At 44.3% G+C, this 26491-nt stretch overlaps 1 protein-coding gene across 6 annotated transcripts in view; it reads left to right on the top strand.

The window, feature by feature from the left end:
• LOC129859531 (intersectin-1-like) overlaps positions 1–26491 on the top strand; it is a 60637-nt gene that overhangs the window by 22494 nt on the left and 11652 nt on the right. For 2 of the 6 annotated variants that reach the window (XM_055929395.1, XM_055929400.1), the window contains exons 8-28: positions 1033–1145; positions 1241–1304; positions 1659–1796; positions 2153–2265; positions 2667–2929; positions 3312–3461; positions 3566–3706; positions 9428–9515; positions 10316–10455; positions 17009–17130; positions 17361–17563; positions 17966–18090; positions 18261–18275; positions 19264–19592; positions 19764–19938; positions 20340–20545; positions 21143–21225; positions 21709–21875; positions 22287–22454; positions 22797–22995; positions 23619–23813. In XM_055929395.1, the coding sequence (XP_055785370.1) occupies positions 1033–1145; positions 1241–1304; positions 1659–1796; positions 2153–2265; positions 2667–2929; positions 3312–3461; positions 3566–3706; positions 9428–9515; positions 10316–10455; positions 17009–17130; positions 17361–17563; positions 17966–18090; positions 18261–18275; positions 19264–19592; positions 19764–19938; positions 20340–20545; positions 21143–21225; positions 21709–21875; positions 22287–22454; positions 22797–22995; positions 23619–23813 (3197 nt within the window). The remainder of the gene's footprint in view (positions 1–1032; positions 1146–1240; positions 1305–1658; positions 1797–2152; positions 2266–2666; positions 2930–3311; positions 3462–3565; positions 3707–9427; positions 9516–10315; positions 10456–17008; positions 17131–17360; positions 17564–17965; positions 18091–18260; positions 18276–19263; positions 19593–19763; positions 19939–20339; positions 20546–21142; positions 21226–21708; positions 21876–22286; positions 22455–22796; positions 22996–23618; positions 23814–26491) is intronic. The other 4 variants (XM_055929399.1, XM_055929397.1, XM_055929396.1 and 1 more) reach the window with 4 other exon arrangements.

Below are 26491 nucleotides of genomic sequence, written 5' to 3'. Positions count from 1 at the left end.
TATTCTGTCCAGACTGCTTTGCTTTCTAACATGACTTAAAAATAACTTAATGTTCGAGTTTCAAAGTTTATTGTACATTTTTCAGAAGTTAACCCTTTACACTTGCGGGAGTTGGCCTATAGGGATAAGTTGAAATGTTTCTTACAGAATAAATGTGAAAATCATATACATAAGCATGGTAGCAATTGAAAGGGAATCGTTTGGAGATTATGGGTAAATTATTAGACCAAAGTTGAGTACACACACACGAGACTCAGTCCAAACATTACACTGATTTTCTGTGCATTTTACATCTACTGTACCTTTCGTTGCATTTGTTGATAACGAAATCTGAAAATACTCTGGATACATTCAGTAACATGATAAGAATATTCTTGTTAAATGTGGGGTAGGTGCAACATAAGACATTTTGAAGGGTTTTTTCGTGAGAAGACTAACTGGTGTTTCCAAGTGGCCACATACACCTCTCCGAAGTGTGCACAGTTCCTAAGTTATTTCAATACACTTTTATGACTCAAAGAAGAGTCTTCAACTATAAGGTGTTTGTTTTTTTATCTCTCCTAGCTGTGCCGTTGAGGAACTAGAGCAAGCACACTTGTTTGGAACAGCCCTGCGTCCCTACAATCAAACAATTAGTTGTTTAAGCAATCCAAAAACAGACAATTTATAAATTGCAATCTGGGTCAGGAGGGCAACGCTGGAAGCTTGTTCTATTGCCGACATGACTAACTAAGTTATAAAATATGATCTTACAGTGTTAGGCTTTCACAAGGCAGTTCAGATAAACAATTTAGGTGCTTATCAGTGTCCAAATCTGCCATTTTCAACCCGTATACGGGTACGAGTGTAAAGGGTTCAAATTGAAATTTGTCTTTGTCTTAAAGGCATTTTCCAACTAGCTCATGCATAGACAGCACAGCAAAAACACACAACATGTAACACAGCAGTACTATAAAAAAAAACTAAGAATAGATACAAACAAACATACAAAAGACGCTTTTAATAAGATAAGTCTCCCCCCTCTCGTTTTAGCGCTCCTGTGCCCCCCCAGCCCCCTATTGACTGGGCTGTTCCCAGCTCTTCCAGGCTAAAGTACCGGCAGCTCTTCAACAGCCACGACAAGATGATGAGCGGCCACCTCACTGGTAAGACCTTGTCTGTCAACAATACTCATTGCGGTTTATCCAATCCACATCAGCGGTTTCTCAAAAGAGCTCATGTTTTTATCCTCGTCTTTCAGGACCCCAAGCAAGAACCATCCTGATGCAATCCAGCTTGCCCCAGACCTCGCTTGCGTCCATATGGTAAGAGATGGGAGCGGAGCCAATACTTAGGATACTTGACCACTAATTCCTATATGTTCACACATTGCTGCTCTCTGTTCTCTGACTATTGCTTCTCTCTGCTGTGTCTGGGTAGAAGTTACCTTTAGGCACAGATCTAGGATCAGCTTAACCATCAGATGGCAAAACTAATATCAGTTGGTGTTTAGGAGGGTGAAAGCAAAAACTGGTTTCGGATCAGTTGTCAGGGTGCTCCTAAACGACACTTGTTTCACCTTCCTCCACTCTGCTAGGCACAGGACAGGAAGTACATGGCTGGCAGTAACATGCCACGTCTTTCTCTTTCTCTCTCCCCCTCTCCCTGTTTTTCTATAGGAACCTGTCGGACATCGACCAGGACGGCAAGCTGACGGCTGAGGAGTTCATCCTGGCCATGCACCTGATTGACATGGCCATGTCCGGCCTGCCCCTGCCCCCTATCCTGCCCCCGGACTTCATCCCCCCCACCTTTAGGTACAATCCACTGCTCCCTCTGTGTCTGAGAATGCCCCTTAGCTCTACCTCTGTCTGCAGAGTATGCATTGATACCGGCATTTACCTTAGGAAGTCTTGTCTTTATTGATCTTATTGCCCCACACCTCGGCCAGGGGGTTTTCCGTGACCTGACCAGGAAAAACTCTGAGTCCTATTTTTATATCTGGGTCAAAGTTTTAACTATTAATCAGTCTATATTGATCCCATTAGGAGTTTTTCCTGGTCAAGTCACACGGTCAGGAAAAACTCCTGGTCCTGCCCATCCATGCCCCATATGAGGTGCTGTAGGTTAGTGAGCTGCTCTGACTGAGTGGTCTGATGTTGTCCATCTCCAGGAGGGTGCGTAGTGGTAGCGGGGTGTCTGTCACCAGCCTGCACTCCACTGACCAGCGGGTCCAAGAGGAGGCCGAAGAGGAGCAGGAGAGCGAGAAACAGAAGCTGGAGAAATGTAACCACTCTTAAATTCATAGACAGAGCTATGGATGCAATGACTAACCATCCGTGGGATCGGAATGATAGATCTGAAGCTATACGGTGTTTGTTTACAGTTACGTTGTTAACGAACAATGGAGCAAAACGAGCTCCTATTTTGGGTTCAGGTGCAGTTGAACTAAGCTCACAAGCATTTTCTTCTACAATCTATGGCTATGTATCATTAATTTTAAAGTCCAAAATATATATGTACCAATCCCTTTAAACACACAGCAAAAAGCTCCTTTATAAATATAAACGAGTATATAAAAAATGGCCCCAATTTTCCAAGAAATGCCACTGAAAATTAGGCAACCGGGCAAAATATGTCCCCCATTTCTCTCTCTGACCCCTCTATCTCTGTCTCCCTCCCCAAAGTGACTTTCGAGGACAGGAAGCGGGAGAACTTTGAGCGGGGCAACCTGGAGCTGGAGAAGCGTCGACAGGCCCTGCTTGAGCTGCAGCGCAAGGAGCAAGAGCGTCTGGCAGCGCTGGAGCGCGAGGAGCAGGAGAGGAAGGAGCGCGAGCGGCTCGAGCAGGAGAGGCGGCGGCAGCAGGAGCTAGAGAAGCAGTTAGAGAAGCAGAGGGAAATGGAGAGGCAGCGCGAGGAGGAGAGACGCAAGGAGATCGAGAGGAGAGAGGTGAGGGGAGGAGGTGGAAAAGAGGGTTAAGGAGGACAGTGATGATGTATAAAGAGAGGGAGCTGGAGAGGCAGAGGGAGGAGGTTGAGAGGGGAGATGTAAGGGGAAAGTGAAGAACACAGGAACCAATGCAGTGTATGTTTATATTAACCATTCTACTACTATGTTGTATTTTTAAGATGATAAATTCACTCTCGTTTCTTATTGTATTGCTTTATTGACAGAGGGGGAGACAAGTGTAGAGAAAAGGGTGGAAACGGCCATTGAACCCAGGTCTCCGGCAGGAACTTGAATATGTGCATAGATCTGGAAGTGTTACCACTCGACCACAGCTGGCTCTGCACTATTTCTGCGTATACAGTATAACATTCCCTCTGGCTAGGCGGCGAAGCGGGAGCTGGAGCGCCAGCGTCAGTTGGAGTGGGAGAGGAACCGCCGGCAGGAGCTGCTGACCCAGAGGAACCGAGAGCAGGAGAACATTGTCCTGCTCAAAGCCCGCAAGAAGACCCTGGAGTTTGAGCTGGAGGCACTGGTAAAGACAAGGACACACAACATCATAACTGTAGTCCCAGGATGTCTTTACTTTGTTATTTTGAAGAAAAGACAAGGTATGATAATTAGTTTCTCCCTCCCCAGAACGACAAGAGGAGCCAGCTAGAGGGCAAGCTGCAGGACATCCGCTTCCGCCTGTCTGCCCAGCGGCATGAGATCGAGAGCACCAACAAGACCCGCGAGATCCGCATCGCTGAGATCACCCACCTCCAGCAGCAGCTGCAGGTACGTACACACCCTGTGTAACACATAGTCCCCTCCATAATTATTGGGACAGCGAAGCATTGTTTCTTGGATTTGAAATCAAACAATGACTATGAGGTTAAAGTGCAGACTGTCAGCTTTAATTTGAGTGTTTTCATCCTCATCAGGCGAACCGTTTCTAAATTACAGCACCTTTTGTACATAGTCCCCTCCATTTTGGGGACAAATTCACTTGTATGTACAGTTGAAGTTGGAAGTTTGCAAACACTGAGGTCGGAGTCATTAAAACTCGTTTTTCAACCACTCCACAAATTTCTTGTTAACGAACTATAGTTTTGGCGAGTTGGTTAGGACAGCGACTTTGTGCATGACACAAGTCATTTTTCCAACAATTGTTTACAGACAGATTATTTAACTTATATTTCACTGTATCACAATTCCGGTGGGTCAGAAGTTTACATACACTAAGTTGACTGTGCCTTTTAAACAGCTTGGAAAATTCCAGAAAATTATGGAATGGCTTTAGAAGCTTCTGATAGGCTTATTGACATCATTTGAGTCAATTGGAGGTGTACCTGTGGATGTATTTCAAGGCTTACCTTCAAACTCAGTGCCTCTTTGCTTGACATCATGGGAAAATCAAAAGAAATCAGCCAAGACCTCAGAAAAATAATTGTAGAGCGCCACAAGTCTGGTTCATCCTTGGGAGCAATTCCAGACGCCTTAAGGTACCACGTGCATCTGTACAAACAATAGTACGCAAGTATAAACACCATGGGACCACGCAGCCTGTCTCCTAGAGATGAACGTACTTTGGTGCAAAAAGTGCAAATCAATCCCAGAACAACAGCAAAGGACCTTGGGAAGATGCTGGAGGAAACCGGTACAAAAGTATCTATATCCACAGTAAAACGAGTCCTATATCGATATAACCTGAAAGGCCACTCAGCAAGGAAGAAGCCACTGCTCCAAAAGCGCCATAAAAAAGCCAGACTACGGTTTGCAACTGCACATGGGGACAAAGATTGTACTTTTTGGAGAAATGTCCTCTGGTCTGATGAAACAAAAATAGAACTGTTTGGCCATAATGACCATCGTTATGTTTGGAGGAAAAAGGGGGAGGCTTGCAATCCGAAGAACACCATCCCAACCGTGAAGCACGGGGGTGGCAGCATCATGTTGTGGGGGTGCTTTGCTGCAGGAGGGACTGGTGCACTTCACAAAATAATTTTCATTCTCATGATGCCATCTATGTGGATATATTGAAGCATCATTGCAAGACATCAGTCAGGAAGTTAAAGCTTGGTCGCAAATGGGTCTTCCAAATGAACAATGAGCAGAAGCATACTCCCAAAGTTGTGGCAAAATGGCTTAAGGACAACAAAGTCAAGGTATTGGAGTGGCCATCACAAAGCCCTCACCTCAATCCTATAGAAAATGTGTGGGCAGAACTGAAAAAGTGTGTGCGAGCAAGGAGGCCTACAAACCTGACTCAGTTACACCAGCTCTGTGAGGAGGAATGGGCCAAAATTCACCCAACTTATTGTGGGAAGCTTGTGGAAGACTAACTGAAACGTTTGACCCAAGTTAAACAATTTAAAGGCAATGCTACCAAATACTAATTGAGTGTATGTAAACTTCTGACCCACTGGGAATGTGATGAAAGAAATAAAAGTTGAAATAAATAATTCTCTACTATTATTCTGACATTTCACATTCTTAAAATAAAGTGGTGATCCTTACTGACCAAAAACAGGGAATTTTTACTAGGATTAAATGTCAGGAATTGTGAAAAACTGAGTTTAAATGTAGGTGTATGTAAACTTCCAACTTCAACTGTATATTAAAGTAGTCGAAATTTAAGTATTTGGTCCCATATTCATAGCACGCAATGACTACATCAAGCTTGTGACTCAACAAATTTGTTGTATGCATTTTCTGTTTGTTTTGGTTGCGTTTCAGATTATTTTGTGCCCAATAGAAATTTATTGTAAATAATGTGTTGTGTAAATTTGGAGTCACTTTTATTGTAAATAAGAACAGGACATGTTTCTAAACACTTCTACATTTAATGTGGATGCTACCATGATTACAGATAATCATGAGTAATGATAAGCAAGAAAGTTAGACGCACAAATATCATACCCCCAAGACATGCCATTACAATAACAGGTGATGTTAGCATTTTTGGTGGGGTATGATATTTAGGCGTATAACTTTTTCATGATTCATTCAACTTATTCACGATTCATTCAGGATTATCCGTAGTCATGGTAGCATCCATATTAATGTAAAAAATGTATATAATTCCCCAAAATGACACTGTGCATTATTATTATAGAGCCAAAAGAAGAGAAAATGCTTCACTGTCCCAATAAGGGTGCAAAGCTGTCATAAAGGCTTTGAAGAATCTAAAATATTTTTTGATTTGTTAACTTTTTTTTTTTGGTTACTACACGATTTCATGTGTTATTTCATAGTTTTGATGTCTTCACTATTATTCTACAATGTAGAAAATAGTTTAAAAAACCCTTGAATGAGTAGGTGTGTCAACTTTTGACCGGTACTGTATATACAGTGCCTTCGGAAAGTATTCAGGCCCCTTGACCTTTCCCACATTTTGTTACGTTACAGCCTTATTCTAAAATGGATTAAATAAAACAAATCCTCAATCTCCACACAATACTCCATAATGACAAGGCAAAAACAGATTTTTAGAAATGTTAGCAAATTTATAAAAAATCTAAAACAGAAATACCTTATTTACATAAGTATTCAAAACCTTTCCCATGAGACTCGAAATTGAGCTCAGGTGCATCCTGTTTCAATTGATCATTCTTGATGTTTCTACAACTTGATTGGAGTCCACCGGTGGTAAATTCATTTGATTTGGACATGATTTGGAGAGCCGTGCACCTATCTATATAAGGTCCAACAGTTGACAATGAATGTCAGAGCAAAATCCAAGCCATGATGTCCAAGGAATTGTCCGTAGAGCTCCGAGACAGGATTGTGTCGAGGCACAGATCTGGGGAAGGGTAGCAAAAAAGATCCCCAAGAACACAGTGGCCTCCATTCTTAAATGGAATAAGTTTGGAACCGCCAAGACTCATCCTAGAGCAGGCCGCCCAGCCAAACTGAGCAATCAGGGGAGAAGGGCCTTGGTCAGGGAGGTGACCAAGAACCCAATGGTCACTATGTGTAGATGGGAGAAGCTTCCAGAAGGACAACCATCTCTGCAGCGCTCCACCAATCAGGCCTTTTTATGGTTGAGCAGCCAAACGGAAGCCATTCCTCAGTAAAAGGCACATGACAGCCCGCTTGGAGTTTATCAAATGGCACCTAAAGACTCTCAGACCACGAGAAACAAGATTCTCTGGCCTTATGAAACCAAAATTGAACTCTTTGGCCTGAATGCCAAGCGTCACATCTGGACGAAACCTGCCACCATTCTGTGGGGATGTTTTTCAGCGGCAGGGACTGGGAGACTAGTCAGGATTGAGGGAATGATGAACGGAGCAAAGTACAGAGAGATCCTTGATGAAAACATGCTCCAGACCGCTCAGGATGTCAGACTGGGGCGAAGGTTCACCTTCTGACAGGACAATGACCCTAAGCACACAGCCAAGACAATGCAGTAGTGGCTTTGGGACAAGTCTTTGAATGTCCTTGAGTTCCCCAGCCAGAGCCCGGAGTTGAAACCCATCAAACATCTCTGGAGAGACCTGAAAATAGCAGCGACGCTCCCCATCCAACCTGACAGAGCTTGAGAGGATCTACAGAGAAGAATGGGAGAAACTTCCCAAATACAGGTGTGCCAAGCTTGTAGCGTCATACCCAAGAAGACTCTGCTGTAATCGCTGCCAAAGGTGCTTCAACAAAGTACTGAGTGAAGGGTCTGAATACTTATGTAAATGTGGTATTTGTATTTATCTGTAATAAATTGGCAAAAATTGAAACTTTTAAAATCAATTTTAGAATACGGCTGTGACGTAACATGTTGAAAAGTCAAAGGGTCTGAATACTTTCTGAAGGCACTGTATTTGTAGCCTAGGCCTACTGATGGTATGAATTTGGGATCAATCATCCCACAACTGTCCCAGAGTCTGTTTTGGAAAGGCTTTTTCTTTCTCACACAGAACGACAAGCTGACCAATAGAAGAGGTAAACTTTTCTACTATGGGGGATATTGGATTTGCCAAGGCTAGTGATTTGCTGTTCGTATCTCGTCTTGTTGGCTCAGGAAAAGTAAATGTGACAGTTATTCTAAGTTTGCATCATTTTTACAGACAAGTCCAATGCGCACTGTTGCATGTTCTCTTAATAGGAGTTACCATAATCTAAATGTGATTTCTGTCATATTGAGCACCGTAGGTGGATGCCCTAATGATGTTACACACCCAATGCATATGGCTGGTAAATTTCTCAAATGTCTGTTGAATTTAAAATGCTGCCAGTCAAATGTCCGGTCCCACATTTTCCTAATGGAAACCCTGACACACACACACACACACACACACACACACACACACACACACAGTGAAGCCTCAGGTGCATATCTTCCACCCAAACCCTATACAGATTTGGTGTGACAAATTGACAATTTTTCTTAACGTTTAAATGACCATGCTTTTATCGGTTTTCTGTTAAAACGATAACAAAAAAAATCAGAAGATTCCACGTCAGTTTACAATGCAGAATAATGGTCCTGTTACGCATGTATGACCGCTAGGGCGGGGCAATGAAGTTTTATCTACCACAACCCTTTACAGACAGAACGCAGCTACAGTAACATATCGATAGCGGACAATAAAATAAAAAAATCAAATTCTGCTTCGGCGTAAAATGTTCTGCATTTTCCCCCCCCCTAGCAATGATAAACGTTGCTGATTGATGTGCTGCTGTGTTGTTTTTTTATGGTATGGTAGCTAGATGTTAAATTTCTACTAAATGTCTTGTTAGGTCACTTTTTTAGGATAGGTTAATCAAATCATCTTGAGCTGCAGATCAACAGTTCTGGTTGCCTAGTGATGGACGTTAGTCCTGCTTCAGAAGCCTCATTCATTTACACACAACTAAAAATACCGGTTAATATCTCCAGAGAAGGTTTAGCGTCTGCATTTAAAAATCCGTAGTGTAGCCTACCCAGACAGACATGCCGTAGCCGAGGCGCTTTCAAGGGGCCACATTCCATTATGTCTGAAAAGGGTAATCGATAAAGGCTACCGGTAGCCTACTGTAATTTCATATTATGAGGCAATCTGTATCCCGGCAAATTTGGTGCCATGAATAGGCTAGGATATTCTATATGCAACAGACCAAAGACTGAACCCACACTTGCATCATTAGCAAAGAGACAGAGCTGGCAGGCCAGCACGAGGTAGAGCGAGACAGAGGGAGAGGTGGGGTAGGCAGAAACCTGCTCATATGTTTTTGTCATCTGCATCTTGCAATGTCTTACCTTGCAAATTCACCGAAGTAGCCTAAAGTTTGCCTCTGCCTCTCTAGTTTTATTTGAATTACACAACTTTCCCATGCCTTTATAGCCTATTGGCTATAACACACAAAATAGTACGTTTTGTGATAATGGCACTGAGATTTTAATTAAGTGGGCGGGGACAAAAAAACATTTAGTTTTTCGGTTAGGGATTTTTCTTAACGTTAAGGATCCCAAATTCGTTTTAATGTTTAAACATTTGCAGTTTACCTAAGACTTGCCGTTGCTTTGTGTGTCGTCCCCAGGACTCTCAGCAGTGGCTTGGCAGGCTAATCCCTGACAAACAGTGTCTAAACGAACAACTCAAACAGGTTCAACAGAACAGCCTGCACAGTAAGTACTGCTTCATTACCTCAGCTCCGCACATCTTTAGGGAATAGGGTGCCATTTGGGACTCAGACTGTGTACTATATATTTTGCTATTATAGATGACTTGTGAATTCTCTGCTAAGTCCGTACAATAATTCCCCCGTAAATGCATTGTTTTATTCCCCCACGTACTTGTCATAAATGAGTAGTTAGCTTGAGCTTGATTGCTAGTTAGTCCTAGCTATGCTATCATACTGTACATGAGTAGGCCACATTGGACTGACTTATAACTTGTATTACAGTGTTTCCCCTGCTGTAGTACACGTGTGGAACTGCTCCCCACCTAGCGCCATATAAAATAATCTGGCCTATTAGTTTTAATTGACAATCTGGGGGCCTTTGTACCCCACCTGCAAACAAAACTAAGGGTAAGACTGACTGCCATACTATACTTAAGCAATAAGGCCCGAGGAGGTGTGGTATATGGGCAATATAACACAGCTAAGTCCATATGCAAAACACAGCGCGGAGTGCCTGGAGACAGCCATTTAGCCGTGGTAAATAGGCCACATATCACATACTCCCTATGTGCCTTATTGCTGTTATAAACTGGTTACCGATGTAATTAGAACGGTCTGATATACCACAGCTTTCAGCCAGTCAGCATTCAGGGCTCGAACCACGCAGGTTATGATAACCGATACGGCGCTTGCTCTTTGGGTCATATTCGCTTGGTTCCAATAATGAATGCTTGTTTTAGTTTTCTGCAGCAAAAAAATATTGCTTGGCTGGGCACTAATACATACAACCCCGTCCTTGTCCAGGAGACTCCCTGTCGTCGCTGCAGAAGGCGGTGGAGATCAAGGAGTCTAGTCGGCAGCAGCTGAGAGAACAGCTAGACACCGTGGAGAGAGAGACCCGCTCCAAGCTGCTGGAGATAGACGCCTTCAACACCCAGCTCACGGTACTACTACTCCCTAACCAACTCATCTTACTAGGTTAAAGACGAGGGCCCGTTTTTTTTAAGGCTAAGATCAATCGTTAGAACCTTTGTAGGAGCATCGTTAAATCTCTGAGCTGTTTCTCAAAACCGCTGTTAGTAAAGTTTCACTTGAAAATGCTCGTTATTTACCGACTGCCCCAGACCACTCATAGAACAGCACAGTGCGTCATTAGATGTTTGATTTACCCTTTGTCACTTTATACACACAATATCTCCAGTACACATGGAATCAAGATTTTGATCTGTGTCTCTGTAGCCGCAGCTAACTTCAGAGGGAAGTTTACTACCAATAGAAAGTTGTCAATATTTTTGCTATTGTTACAAACAAGGGAAGGATAAAAATGCTTTGAATGCACACTGAGATGACTGCATTAAAAGAAGATACAGTTATAGGCGTATAGCCTGTAGTTTAATCATAAGCTGTTGAAATCAATTTCATGTTCAATCAACGAGTTCTATTTTTGCAATGCTACCGTCTAATTTTTGTCTCAATATATTTCATACTGTGTAACAACACGTGCGCAATGATGTTCCAAATCTGTGATTAATGTGTTATAGGGTTGGCATTAGAATAAACCGCCTCAATATTTGCAGCCATATACAGTGGGGAGAACAAGTATTTGATACACTGCCAATTTTGCAGGTTTTCCTACTGACAAAGCATGTAGAGGTCTGTAATTTTTATCATAGGTACACTTCAACTGTGAGAGATGGAATCTAAAACAAAAATCCAGAAAATCACACTATGATTTTTAAGTAATTAATTTGCATTTTATTGCATGACATAAGTATTTGATACATCAGAAAAGCAGAACTTAATATTTGGTACAGAAACCTTTGTTTGCAATTACAGAGATCATACGTTTCCTGTAGTTCTTGACCAGGTTTGCATACACTGCAGCAGGGATTTTGGCCCACTCCTCCATACAGACCTTCTCCAGATACTTCAGGTTTAGGGGCTGTCGCTAGGCAATACAGACTTTCAGCTCCCTCCAAAGATTTTCTATTGGGTTCAGGTCTGGAGACTGGCTAGGCCACTCCAGGACCTTGAGATGCTTCTTACGGAGCCACTCCTTAGTTGCCCTGGCTGTGTGTTTCGGGTCGTTGTCATGCTGGAAGACCCAGCCACGACCCATCTTCAATGCTCTTACTGAGGGAAGGAGGTTGTTGGCCAAGATCTCGCGATACATGGCCCCATCCATCCTCCCCTCAATACGGTGCAGTCGTCCTGTCCCCTTTGCAGAAAAGCATCCCTAAAGAATGATGTTTCCACCTCCATGCTTCACGGTTGGGATGGTGTTCTTGGGGTTGTACTCATCCTTCTTCTTCCTCCAAACACGGCGAGTGGAGTTTAGACCAAAAAGCTATATATTTGTCTCATCAGACCACATGACCTTCTCCCATTCCTCCTCTGGATCATCCAGATGGTCATTGGCATGGGCCTGGACATGCGCTGGCTTGAGCAGGGGAACCTTGCGTGCGCTGCAGGATTTTAATCCATGACGGCGTTGTGTGTTACTAATGGTTTTCTTTGAGACTGTGGTCCCAGCTCTCTTCAGGTCATTGGCCAGGTTCTGCCGTGTAGTTCTGGGCTGATCCCTCACCTTCCTCATGATCATTGATGCCCCACGGGGGGAGATCTTGCATGGAGCCCCAGACCGAGGGTGATTGACCGTCATCTTGACCATCTTCCATTTTCTAATAATTGCTCCAACAGTTGCCTTCTCACCAAGCCTATTGTCCTGTAGCCCATCCCAGCCTTGTGCAGGTCTACAATTTTATCCTTGATGTCCTTACACAGCTCTCTGGTCTTGGCAATTGTGGAGAGGTTGGAGTCTATTCGATTGAGTGTGTGGACAGGTGTCTTTTATACAGGTAACGAGTTCAAACAGGTGCAGTTAATACAGGTAATGACTGGAGAGGACTGTGAGAGAAAGAATTCTTACTGGTTGGTAGGTGATCAAATACTTATGTCATGCAAAAAAATGCTAATGAATTACTTAAAAATCATACAATATGATTTTCTGGATTTTTGTTTTAGATTCCGTCTCTCACAGTTGAAGTGTACCTATGATATAAAATTACAGACCTCTACATGCTTTGTAAGTAGGAAAACCTGCAAAATCGGCAGTGTATCAAATACTTGGTCTCCCCACTGTAGGTGATGATATCTCTCTAGGTGCAGATCTGTTGTCAGTATTGTGGAATAATTCTAATGCTAAAATAAGATTTGAAAGGCTAAAGCTGATCCGAGAACAGTATCAGTACCAACGACATACTTGTGAACATTCTCTTCGTGGTGTTTTGGGAAAATCATGTGACATCTTAGGCCGTTATAGGAACGATGCCTTGTTAAAACACTTGGAAGCTTAAGTTCAAAATCTATCGGGAAACCCGGCCCTGGGCTCTCCAACCCTGTTCCTGGAGAGCTATCCTCCTGTAGGTTTTCACTCTAACCCCAGTTGTGACTAGCCTGATTCAGCTTATCAACCAGCTAATTATTAGAATCTGGTGCTCAAGATTAGGGTTGGAGTTAACCTACGGGACGGTAGCTCTCCAGGAACAGGGTTGGTGTGCCCTGTCCCTATCTCCTGTTCCCAGTGGACAGACCTATCCCACAGAGCACAGACAGGTGACCAACAACAGATTAGTACAGTTCTTCTCATAGGGGTGAATCCTAACTACGACATAAGTCGAATTTTCACCATGCACTGATTTCAATAAGAGACTAAATGAAAATCTGATTTAATAAATGGAAGTTAGGATTTGCCCCAAATTCTCAGTTTAACAGTTGACAGTGGACCATTTTAAAACACTGACTTCCAGTACTTTCTTTCTGCCTAACGATACCTTTGCATCTCTTCGTGTTGTGTTTGTGTGTTGGGGCGCCAAGACTGTCAGAGGGCTTGATGATTTGTGGGTCTGATGATCCCCCTTTTAATTTCAATGTGATCTCAATACTTCAGTCCTTTCTTTTCAACGAAAACCTTTTTAATTGCTCCACATACCACATCAGGGCCCCAGAATTTCAGATATACAGTACAGTGCATTCCGCTTATAGTGAATGCGGTCATAGAAATGTTATAGTGATCAAATTGCCATGTGTTAATTTGATCACTACATGCAGAGTACACTGTAGTGGAGTAGGGTGAAATTGTCTGTAGACATTGATCTTGGGTCAGTTTTGGATTGGGGGAAGGGGAGCTGATCCTAGGTCTGTATCTAGGGGAAAATGTGGGGGTTTACACTTGTTCTCTCACTGTATCTGACTGTTGCTCACTCTGTCGCCCCGCCCGCCTTCCACCCTGCCACCCCCGTCTGGTCTGTATGGCTGACCTTTGCCCCGTGCTCTTTGAACTCTGCCCACGCCCTCGCCTCCCCATCCAGTCTCTGGCTGCGTTCTATCAGGGCCACACTGCCCGGATAGAGGGCCTCCGTCTGGAGCTGCTGCTGGAGGAGCAGAGGGGGCGACAGGTAGTCCACTCGCCAGCACTGCTGCCCCCCGCAGGACATTCTATGGTAGTGCACCCTTCTGGAGAATAATAACCAACCAGAATAACTCCATGTGCTGCTGCTGTTGTTGTTACTAAGCATATTTGAAACCCAATGCTAAAGAAGGAAGTTGCCTTACTAACTGATGAAGAAAGTTTGACCCATGTCACACTACAGGGCCAACCGGAACTGTGCAAGACTGGCTCAATTTTACATTGTCCTTTCAAAGCACGGTTCCAGCAACTGTGGTGGATGCGGGTCGGCTCCGCTGGGCTCAGTAGTGTGATGGGTATATTAGGCTCACCACGTGTCTGTCTGTGGTAGGCTGTGCTGCTTCCGGGCAGTGTGGCCCTCTTCCCCACAACATCCTGGGGGCTCAACCTGGGGAATCAATATATGGTTAAGCTGTATGTGGGTTGCTATGGTTTGACGTCGGACACAGCCACATGGGGCTGTTGGGCCACCTAACTCAAGGCGCCAGGTCAGGGCTAGGGGTTGAGTCTGATCTGGATGTGTACCTGGGTCGTGTTCATTAAGCACAACGCAATGGAAACAAAAATGTGCTTTTCTTATTGGGCAAGTAGTCTCTCCCTTTTTCAGTCTGTTTCTTTCTGTTTGGTGCCTAATGAACACGACCTTGTTGTTGACCTTGGTGGCACTGCTGCTGTTCTATCTGACCCTTGACCTTGGGGTCCCTATGTGTCTCTTTTCAGTCCGAGGGGGACTCGGTGGACCAGACGCTGCTGGACTGTCTGTCGGCCGTCCTGGCCTGTTTGCAGCGTATAGATGTCTACCTGCAGGTGTCCCTACTGCCTCCCCCTCTTCCTCCACGCCCTTCTCCCCGCGCTCCCCCGCCCCAACCCCTTTACCACTCCTCCGCTTCCTTATGAAGGGCTGGTCAAAGCAACCCATGCTGCCCTTCCGCTTGAGCGTCTTTAGCTTTAGCCTCGGTAGCCCTGCAGCGAGTTAATAAAAGCCAGCCGCTTCCCTCCTTTATCTGTCCTCTGGGTGGTGCTGGAATATATCTCTCTCATTGCCTCCTAAACCCTCTAGACTAGGGCCCAATAAAAACAGTCGCATACTATTTAGTATGCATTGCCAAGACCAAAGTCACCTGGGTCACACTAGGTAGTATGCAAGTGTATACTGGGACACAGCTCTGGTCAATGTTGTTAGCCACCATGTGCATGAACCTGGTTGTTTGGCTATTTAATTTTATTAAATTGAATCAATGACAATGTTATATTTTTCAGCTCCGTGAGCACTTGAGCTTTATGTTGTCAGGCTTTGTAGTTTGGTTACGGTGAGAGGACAACATTTACCTCTTTGGTATCCCCAAAAACTTTTAAGACCAACTTTTGTTGCATTGGTAAACATCTGTAGAAAGCACAAAAACATCCCAAAAGACTCCTAAGGCTCTGTCTTATTGGAAAGAAATTAAATGCCTTTGTTTAATTACATGGCAGGAGGACAAGATTAATAACAGCACACTCGACCGACGCTTTGCGGCTGTACAGTCCTTCTACTGGGTGAGTGGCCACTAGCGTTAGTGATGTATTTATTTAATAGTGAACTGAGGTGTAGGGCCTACTATTTTGGGAGATCAAATCCATACAGACATAGGCTAATTTGAATACTTGGTACGGTAAAGAAGTATAGAACAAGGTAATGTTCAGGGTTATGTCATTTATCAATAGATTGAGGCAATATGAAAATTATCCTCAAGTTATTGTGAGACTATTTAAAGAAATCTTCACAGGTTCTCAGTCAATCGTGCATCTCACCATTTTAACCGAGTACTAAACGAATCTAGCTTTCTTGAATGTACATCACTCTCTCCAGCCCCATGTGTTGATGACACGCCAACTAAACATATGGGGGTGAAGCCCTTGGTTGCATAGTGTTTCACAATGCATGGTTCATCACAATCTTAACCTATGAGCCTGGTTAACTGAGGGCTGTGGTGTGTGTGTGCAGTGTGCTCTCTAACACCGGACTACATTACCCAGCAGTCACTCTGTCCAAATGGGCCATAGTAGTGGTCAGGACAAAAAGTTCTCAAGCTCGTTTGGCCTTAATGTGTGATCTGAATACATGTCGGATATCTATTCCTCGTATCAGATATGGACATTAAATTATTCCTCTGCTCAATGAAGATAGAATTTAAATTGGATTTTCATCTAATCTAAGACTGATTGATATTGATAGTAATTCCTTCAGGAAAATCAAGTCCTCAGAACTTAATTCCCTGCTCAGACTGTATATTAAGACTTTCTAAACCCTTTAGAGAAGATGGGTTTGAATTACGTCTACCTACGATCTTTGTGAATTTCCCATTCAACTCTTTTGACCAAACCCCATATTAGTCTGTGCTTTTGAGAATCATAGTTTGGCTCAGATTTCTCCCAGAACCATGAATGATCTCTGTGATTGGTTGGTACCACTTGGCTTTAACCAGTAGTGTTTCCATTTGGTGCTCAAACCGGAGCAGAGCAAAGTTGCCACTAGACGGTGATCTTAGGTCAGTTTTAACCCTACTAGGGTAAGATTAGGATTGGGGGAGATTAAGCTGATCCTAGATCTGTACCCAAGGGAAACTTTACCCCGGAGCACTGAAACACTACAATCTTCCAGTTCCAGTGGTGTCCGTGTTTCCATAGTAACCCAGGGCTCGTTTAACCCTCCCTCAGTGGTTCATGTGCAGCGCTCCCCAGACTCCGAGAGCTGTCCAATGAACGCACTGGCGGTGGCCATATTTTGTGCAAGTGTGTCCTCCCCAAAAATCCAACCAAACCTACATTTCAGTAGTAGTAGCCCAGCATTTAATTGGAGAAAACACAGAGATGCAATTAAATGGAGGGAAGCAGTAGACTAAACACAGACTTTCCATCAGGTAATAATGGCGCTTACAGGGCACAAAATGGGCGACGCTTCACTGTGATGTGAGTGTTGTGTTGAGTCCCGGCGATCCCGCCCACACTTCCCCCTCACCGGTCCTCCTCTATCCCATGCTGCCTTGCAGGAGCTCCGAGAGATCCACAGCAAGCAGCAGAGGCAGAAGCAGAAGGATCACCTGGAGGGAGAAATCAACATCCACGCCATCGCCCAGGAGAGGGCCAAGTCCGCCGAGCTCACAGACGGAAGGTGTGTGTGTGTGTGTGTGTGTGTGTGTGTGTGTGTGTGTGTGTGTGTGTGTGTGTGTGTGTGTGTGTGTGTGTGTGTGTGTGTGTGTGATTGTCTGTGTGGACACCATATGTGTGAGTGAGCTGCTCCTATGTGCTCTCACTCTGCATGGGCTACGTGGATGCAGCCCCATCACTGTGATCCAGTCAGTTTACAGAGGTTACCTCTAACACCCCCTTTCCTCTCCCCAGGTTGTCTGCCACTGACGAGGGACTGGCGTGGCGGGATGAGGGCATGGTGGAGGCGCCCCCCCCCCCCCCCCAGCCTTGGATGAAGCGCGTGAGCGAGGAGGAGGGGCGCACTAAGAAGGACATGCAGGACAAACTCAACCAGCTCTTCATGCAGCAGCCTGAACCAGGGAAACTCATGAACCAGAGCCAATGGCCCACGGGCGGTACGTGTCAAAAATAAAATGTATTACAAAAAAGCCTTGAAAGAGCATGCATACAGTAGAACATTTACAAAACCTCTGATTTCTGAACTGACCAGCAATATCGATCTGGGACAATTAAATCATACAACAAAAATGTGTACTGTAGGTATCTGAATAAATGATTAGAACATGCATGTAGATTCAATTCACACAACTGAATATTTTCTGTCAAGTTTGATGCAGTTTTTAAGTAGTCACGAGTATTTCAGTGTTTCCGAATGACATCCATTCCAAACATCTTCAAATCTCAGAGGTCCTACTGTAGGAGTTCTAAGAACGCTTGGATGTGCCTGGTTCCGTGTGTGAGAGAGAAAGATGTGACCCTGTCCTGTGTTCCTCTCCCCCTTCCTCGTCTCCTCCCAGCAGACAAGATCCCGGTGACTGGGTTCAACCAGGACAAGGTCAAGGTGGTCTTCTACCGGGCGCTGTACCCCTTTGATGCCCGCAGTCACGATGAGATCACCATCACCCCCGGAGACATTGTGATGGTGAGAGGAAAGCTGTCAATTACTTCTGCCAAGCACCGTTTGTGTGTGTATGGATGTTTATGTAAAGTGATTCATCTATATGAACGAAGGAGTGTATGCATGCGTGTGTGCGTGTGTGTATTAACTTTTGCCTCCTGACTCTCTCCCAACTTTGCTCACTCTACCTGAAGGTGAAAGGGGAGTGGGTAAGTGCAGGTCCACTGTCCAATCAGCTGCTCACCTGTGATCCCAACACCTGCTCTCATTGGTCCATCTCATGTGTCCATTTCATCTGCTGTCATCTCTTCATAAGCACTTAAAGAATTGAACTGTTTGTTGCATGTTTGTGGTTGTATATCCATTATATGGTCAGTATACTCGGAGGATACACACTTGTTCTCAAATGGCATATGATTATACATCTATACAAGCGTGCCTCTACGTTATATACTGGATAAAGCATCTTGTAAACTGTAGAGAGTGAGACGTTTATACAGACACGTTTGATCCCATTTCACCGAGTGAGCACTCCTTCAACAAAGCAGTCCCAAAGACATCCACTGTCATTTTTATCCTCTGAGCTTATCTTCATGACCATCCGCATGCTTGGAAAGGAAGCGGTGATGTTCGACTTGTCTTTTGAATCGCGAACATCCATTCCAAAAGTGGTCCAACCACTCTGTCGTATGTTTTAAATAAGGAATAACCACACATGGCTGGGCAACCCCAGTCCACAGGATTTATTGTAACCGCTCTTAATTTATTTTTCCCACGATTTATCAATATAATCCTGTATTGGCTCGACGGTATCTTGGTCCAGACTACTCGCCTTGTCTGTCAGTCAGTTGGGATCCATTCAATTGCAACTCAGTCAATTCAGGAATCTCCTCATTGCTTCTCAGCAAAGCTTTTCAGTACATGTTCCTAATTTGAAATAGAATTGATCCTAACCCTGCTGTCAGCTATGAGCCTGTATCTGGTTAAAGGAAAAGGTCCAACGGATAGTGTGATCCCTGAGGACTGGGGTTGTTATTGGCATAGAAATATAATTACTAGAAGGTACACTCTATCGCCCACCCGGTCCACTCATCACAGCATGACTTGAATGAGAATATCCGTTCTAGTCATTTCTATAGTCTTCGGTGGCTCTGTAGTGCTATGATGGTGAGCTGACCTTTGACCTTCAACCCCCAGGTGGACGAGTCCCAGACAGGTGAGCCAGGCTGGCTGGGTGGTGAGCTGAAGGGGAAGACAGGCTGGTTCCCTGCCAACTACGCCGAGAAGATCCCAGAATCCGAGGTTCCCATGAGCCTGCGGGCCAGTGCCGCCACCACGGGCGCCGCGCCCAAACTGGCCTCACGGCTCACACCCACCTCCGCCTCAAACACACCCACGCCACCCAGCCAGCCATTGGCAACCCCTCCCCCAGCAACCGCTCCCCCTGCCCCCGGTCCCTGCCCTGGCCCTGGTCCCGCCTCTTCCTCCTCCTCGGCATCAAGTAACTGGGCAGATTTCAGCACCACGTGAGTGACAGCTCCAACCCTTCCTCTCACACAGCACTCAATACAATATAATGCAATATAATACAATGCAATACAAGTGTTTTTCAGTCATAGTCTTACATACACCAAGTTATTAATTGAAGAGAAACCCGAGTTTGAGTTGGTAAACTGTGTGTTCCTCTCTCTGCTCAGATGGCCGTCCACCAGCACTGTGGAGAAGACTGAGACTGGGGAGGGCTGGGACGCTTGGCCCACCCAGCCGTCTCTCTCTGTTCCCAGTGCCGGGCCCGGGGGCCAGCTGCGCCAGCGCTCTGCCTTCACCCCCGCCACCCTCACTGGCTCCTCTCCATCTCCCGTCCTGGGACAGGTACAGCCGTTTTTAGAATATTTATTTATTTATTTAAACAGGGAGTCACAATGAGACCCAGGTCTCTTTTACAAATGAGCCCTGCAACATACAAAAATGCACATTTAAATACAAAGTACACATATCAGTCAAATAATAGTAAAATAATCAAATAATACATTTGATTGTAACACTCAGTTTAGACCACACTGAGGAGCACAGGAACATGTCACCTAGGCCTCGCAGGAGAAGATATTGACTCTACCTGAAGCAGTGTGGTTGTACTGTCAGGTGAATGAAGAGCAGGACTTATAAACAGCACATAGAGATTCTATAATACATCTCTTCCTTCTCTTTCTCACACTCTTCCTCTCCCACTCCCCATTTCTTTCTCTCTGTCTCTGTTTCCCCCCTTCTCTCAGGGGGAGAAGGTGGAGGGTTTGCAGGCCCAGGCTCTGTACCCGTGGCGGGCCAAGAAGGACAACCACCTCAACTTCAACAAGAGCGACGTGATCACAGTGCTGGAGCAGCAGGACATGTGGTGGTTCGGCGAGGTGCAGGGCCAGCGGGGCTGGTTCCCCAAGTCCTACGTCAAGCTCATCTCTGGCCCCGTACGCAAGTCCATGAGGTGAGGAGAATGAGGACTGTCCCTCCCCATAGTCACATTTATCAAGAATATATTTTTATTTAACTATTATTGGAGTATTATTATTAACCCAAATAATTATTTATAGTCATGTGTTTTAATTCGACCCTTATCAACCAGGAAAGATGCTTTTGCGAGGGTGACCTGTTGAGCAGGATAAATGCAGCAGGGCTGCTCAATAGTCTTCCTCGACATCTAGCGTCCTGTAGGTTTTCAATCCAACCCTAAACTAGCATGCCTAATTCCGCTAGTTACGGTCTTGTTGAGCAACTAATAAGTAGAATCAGGTATGTTAAATTAGGGTTGGACTACAAGACGGTAGATCTTCAGGAAGAGGGTTGGGCAGCCCTGGACCACAGGCTTCAGCCAACTTTAGAGTAAATCCCAACTTGATATTGTCTAGGAGGGAGCAACATGGCTGCCATGGAATCATGTGACATCATTATGCTTTTTTATTTAAACTTCAATGGCTAAGTTCTCTGTTGTGTATGGCTTTAGTCCCTCCCCATCTAGAGTGTGTTGTTATATTAGCCAGCGGCTTGGCTCTCTGAGTGAATGTTTGCCCTCTCTCTGGTGCAGCATTGAGTCTGGCTCGTCCGACAGCCCCCCCACCATGAAGAGACCCACCCCGTCCCCGACCAAGACCATGGACCCAGGAGAAGGTGGGTGATGGACCTAGACACACACACACAGCCCAGTATAGAGTTGGAATCCCTTGCGGTGAAACTGCCACGTCCGTTTGCAATATTACAAAAACAAATAAATTACTTCAAACAATGAGCACTGTTGTTGTTTTCTCTGACGTCATTGCACGTGCGATAGAACAGCAGAGTATGTACTTCGATTGTTTTTTTTTTACCATGACGCTGGATGCTCATGTCCTTTTTGATAAGCAAAACAATAACAAATGCGCTTGGGGCAACCAGTGGCACCGTTTCACCTATCGTGGATCTCGGCTTTAAAATACTCTTTCTCTCAGACTATGTTCCACACCATACATACAAAATAAAACGGAACACTTACACCAGAGATTATCATGGAACACAGCATGTTCCTGTTACTCTACCCATTTAGATTAAATCCTGTGGGAAAACAAAAAAAGTGTATGAACAGACACTGTAGCTCAGACATGTTGTGTTTCCCAGAATACATAGCCATGTACACCTACGAGAGCAACGAGCAGGGCGACCTGACCTTCCAGCAGGGCGACGTCATAGTGGTCACCAAGAAGGAGGGCGACTGGTGGACGGGCGTGGTCTCGGGCAAGACGGGGGTATTCCCTTCCAACTACGTCAAACCCAAGGACTCTGAGGTAACTCCTAGAAAACACTCCTCGCTCACACGCTTTGTCAAATCGTTGTGTGGCGATTCATAAACTCTGCGATGCAGTCCTGTTTGTCTGATCAGCTCTCCCAGTAAAACCAAAGCTCTCTCCTTTAAAAATAAATTCAAATATTTGAGTTTTCTTTTTTAGTTTTCAGACAGATAAAACAACAGTAGGACAATAAATGATTTTGCTGCATGTGTTAATACATACACATAGAAAAATATACTTTACGCGTTCCAAAGCGCTCTCCTAACATTAGCGAACATTTACACTGAACATAAAACAAATAAGAGTATGCTAGTTGGCCAACATTAGCTAACGTTTCACGAACTGTATGCCTTGTTTAACACACCTCTGTGCTCCCAGTAAAACCAGAGCTCTCTGTCTTCCCTCTAGGGACTGGGACCCGCAGGGAAGACGGGAAGCCTGGGGAAGAAGCCCGAGATAGCCCAGGTCATCGCCCCATACACGGCCACGGGGGCCGAGCAGCTCACCCTGGCGCCCGGCCAGCTTATCCTCATCAGGAAGAAGAACCCGGGGGGCTGGTGGGAAGGGGAGCTGCAGGTTGGAGGACTATCTCTCTCAACACTACTCCCCACAAACAAACCCCACACAACACTTACTTGAAATGTCATAGCAGATGTTTTAAATGCTAAGTTGTTCATATGTAGACATAGATGTGCCAACAATTGTCGTAATATATAATATAATACTAATATACAAGGTGATATGGTAATTTATACATAGACAGTGATGTAGAAATTACAATACAGTAATGTAGATTCATTGTCATCCATTCATTTGCTTTAAACACCAGTGAAAGGGACTATGTTTCTTACTGTTAAAATGATCTTGCGCTGCCCCTGTGGCCTCTCCCATACTAAACAAGTCCTCTCATTGGTCCAGGCCCGGGGAAAGAAGCGGCAGATTGGCTGGTTCCCGGCCAACTACGTGAAGCTCCTGAGCCCCAGCACCAGTAAGACCACGCCCACAGAACCCACACCCCCCAAGCTGCCAATGCCCAGTGCAGGTAGGAGCCAGGAGCAGGGACCTGACGGGGGCCCGCCGGGGCCTTGGGGCCCCTCCTTGACTCAACATATGACGGGTACTAACACTGTGTTTGTGCAGACATTCTCTGTGTACTTTCATGTTATATTAGCATCCTTGATAATACCATTATTTCCTGTCATAATATTCTTTCATGTTATAGTAACATTCTTTACAATAACATTCTTTAAAATAACATTATTTTCTGTTGAAATAATAACATCTTTGTAATTACATTATTTTCTGTTATAACTTTCTTTACAATAACATTTACAATAACATTCTGTCATTATTAGTAACAGAGGACTGTGTTGTGAATTAGGCCTATTAGTACCTTTTTTAAGGTCCTGTCCAGGAGTAAGCCCTAGCCCCTACACCCCTAGTCTCCTGTGTAGATCTGAGGGGATTGGATAGGTATAATTCATTTGGTAGTAGCGCGACCTTGCCCTCTGATAAGCTATATGTAGAATTGTCTCCATAGTAGCCTATATAATACCCGTCACCTTGTTTGCATCATTAATGTTAAATATTTATTAGATCAATCAGTCAGTAACAATTTACCCACAATGCATCACAGATTTGATCAAACACTGCCTTTAGTCCCTTTTTTTGTGGACGGGGCCTAAGTCTATTTATTGTATGGCCGTCTGACTAACCCATCACTTGTATGTGTGTCTCCAGCAGTGTGTCAGGTGATTGGCATGTACGACTACATGGCGCAGAATGATGACGAGTTGCCCTTTGGGAAGGGCCAGATCATCAACGTGCTGAGCAGGGAGGACCCCGATTGGTGGAAAGGCGAGCTGAACGGTTCCGTGGGCCTCTTCCCCTCCAACTACGTCAAACTGACCACCGACACAGACCCCAGCCAACAATGTGAGTGCACACACTACTACTAAAGTCTCCCTCTCACAGTCACACCCAGCAGTTTGAGTACATACTGCGCCATTCTCTCTCACACACACACACACACAGTCACATACTCACACACCAACATGGGTCATAACGAGTACTGTGATTACATTCCTTCCTCTCTCTTCCACACACACACCGATGTGGACTCCTGCTTTGTATAGACGTGATCTTCTTGTATCCTCTCACGCTTCGATACATAATTCATTTCAACTAAAACCCTCGGAAACCTCTGGAATCTAATCAAATGAGACAGTGTTTGACAAGGGTATAATCTGTAGGCAACTGATCATACTGATACCTATGGGCCCCCTCTTTGAAGACCTTTCAGATCATGTATCATCCTCGGTTGAATAGAGGTGTGTGTGTGTGTGTACAGTCCCTCCTCCCTCCTCACTAACATCTCCCTCAATGTCCTGTAGTCGCCCCCTCCACATCCCTCATGCATACCATGGTTAGACTCCACTTCATCTGTTATGCTGCACGCTGTGTGTCGTCTCGTGAACTCGTCCGCCACTGACATCCATTTAGTTCTGCACGCTCGTGTATTTGCATATTTTTCTTTCTTTTTGTTGTTGTCTTGTTGGTTTGTTTCCTTTTTTGGTTTGCGTTTTTTGCTTATGTGCTGTGTTCTCCTCCTCTTTCTAGGACTCATATGTTGCCCATTCCCACTCAGCCTTGAAAGTCCTCAAAGAGACCCACTATCCCCTAAACACTGCCCCCGCGGGATGATGGGAGATGCAGCCACCCCGATCATGTGACTGCCACATGATTACCACCTGGCCTTGTGGGCTAGAAGAGTCAAGCTGCAGAGAGCAGGCCGTTACCTCCTTATATTCGAACTGTTAGACGCACTCGCCAAAATTGCCAAGCAGCTTCCTTATCCTACACCGCTTCTTTTTTTAAACAATTTACTTAAACAAATTAAATATTAATTATTAATTATAAACATTTCAATGTTTTTTTTTTTTAGGAAATTGGAAAAAAATAACTACTTGAAGTGATCATATGAGTGGGAGACTGGATAGTGGGTCCTTTTGTGGCTTTCTGTGAACTCAGATCTTTTTGTAGATTTAGTCATTCTGCTTTTTTTTTATCACAGCACCACGGATTTGGTCGGACAGTTTTTTTCAAAAGTTTATATTTTTTATATTTACTAATGAGTCAGTCAAATGGCTTCCATTTGACGTTAAGCTTCTCCCTCCCTTCCCTTACTAACCCCTCCCCCATCCGACCCACAGCTCCACAGAAAGACCCACTATTCATGACACACCGCATCAGACGGGCTGCCAAAACAACCGGGGCCTGGCCCGAAAGACAACCCCAAGCCCCTTCCCCGTACCCCTTCAGTTTGCATATCTGAAGGAAACGGGATAGGTGTAACCATATTGCTTACATCTTACAGATCTGGACAAACCGGAGGGTTAGGGGATTGGGTGGCTGGTTGGTTGTCCGACTGGGCCTGGGATTGGTTCATCATGAGAAACCTGTCTAATGGACTAGTCTAGGGGTTCAAAGGTCACGTTATTGGATGGAGGGAGAGATTATTACATTTACTATAGTGTACATCCAGACCACCCCTGCCCCAAAGCCAGCTCATACAGTGGACAGAGAAGCTGTCTGTCAAACCTATGGGTGGGACTGAAACTCTCCATTTATCCACTCACATCTAGCTGTGTTTTTTATATTCATACCAAACATTCTTTGGATGAATCTTGTTGTTTGGAGGTGCTGGGGTGTTTACTTTGTGCTGTAGCATTTTGTGAAACAAGGTTATGATCGATGCAAACCAAATATTGCACAGCCGCCACAAATGGAGAGAGGAAGGTACACACAGTATGCAGAGACTTGGAATTGTGTGATTTGAATGAACAAACAAAGTAAGTAAGGATGTTATATCCTCAACAAGTAAATTCTTGTCTCCTCAGAACTATGTATTAGTCACAGAGTAGATGGGGGTGTTTTGTATTCATGAGTTTCCTCAGTTTGTTTACATGTTTTCTCCTAGATGTATGTCAATTGAAGTTTATGTCCCCAGTCACTATACCACGACAGTCTATTTTTTATAAATGAATGCAATTATAATGCATAGTGTTTTAAATATATATGGTTATGTAGTATTGTAATTTCTTCCCCTTCCCTCCTGAAGTTGTATTTGACCAGTTTATGCAGTTGCCATTTGTAAAACTCTGAAGCAACATGTCCATTTAGTTTGACCTTTTACTCTGTTATTTTGTCAAGAAAATCCCATTGAAAAGAACTGTGATTCAGCTGACTATGAACATACTAAATATGAACATAATACCCTCCTGATAATACCTTTTTAACAATGTTTACATATGAAAACTAAGAAAAACTAAGACTATGGTATTTTTTTGTAGTCAATGTTACAGTGGGATATGAAGTTCTAGGGCTATGTAGCTATGGCCTTTAACCTATTATTCTTCAACGAAAGAGAAAGCATGGCATCATCCATTCAAAGCAATATACACACACAGTAGTATTGTACTGGTACCATATCAATCTTGTTTGCATTTGTCACACAACAGTATTGTAATTTTATTGTTATTCTAAAACACAAAGATGGAATTCATGTATGCAGCCTTTTTTTATATAACCTTTTGGTTCCTATTGGTTCCACT

The sequence above is a fragment of the Salvelinus fontinalis genome, chromosome 7, assembly GCF_029448725.1.
Source record: "Salvelinus fontinalis isolate EN_2023a chromosome 7, ASM2944872v1, whole genome shotgun sequence".
Lineage (NCBI taxonomy): Eukaryota > Metazoa > Chordata > Actinopteri > Salmoniformes > Salmonidae > Salvelinus > Salvelinus fontinalis.
The sequence above is the reverse complement of the archived record's forward strand: the minus strand, read 5'-3'. Positions and strand labels throughout refer to the sequence as shown.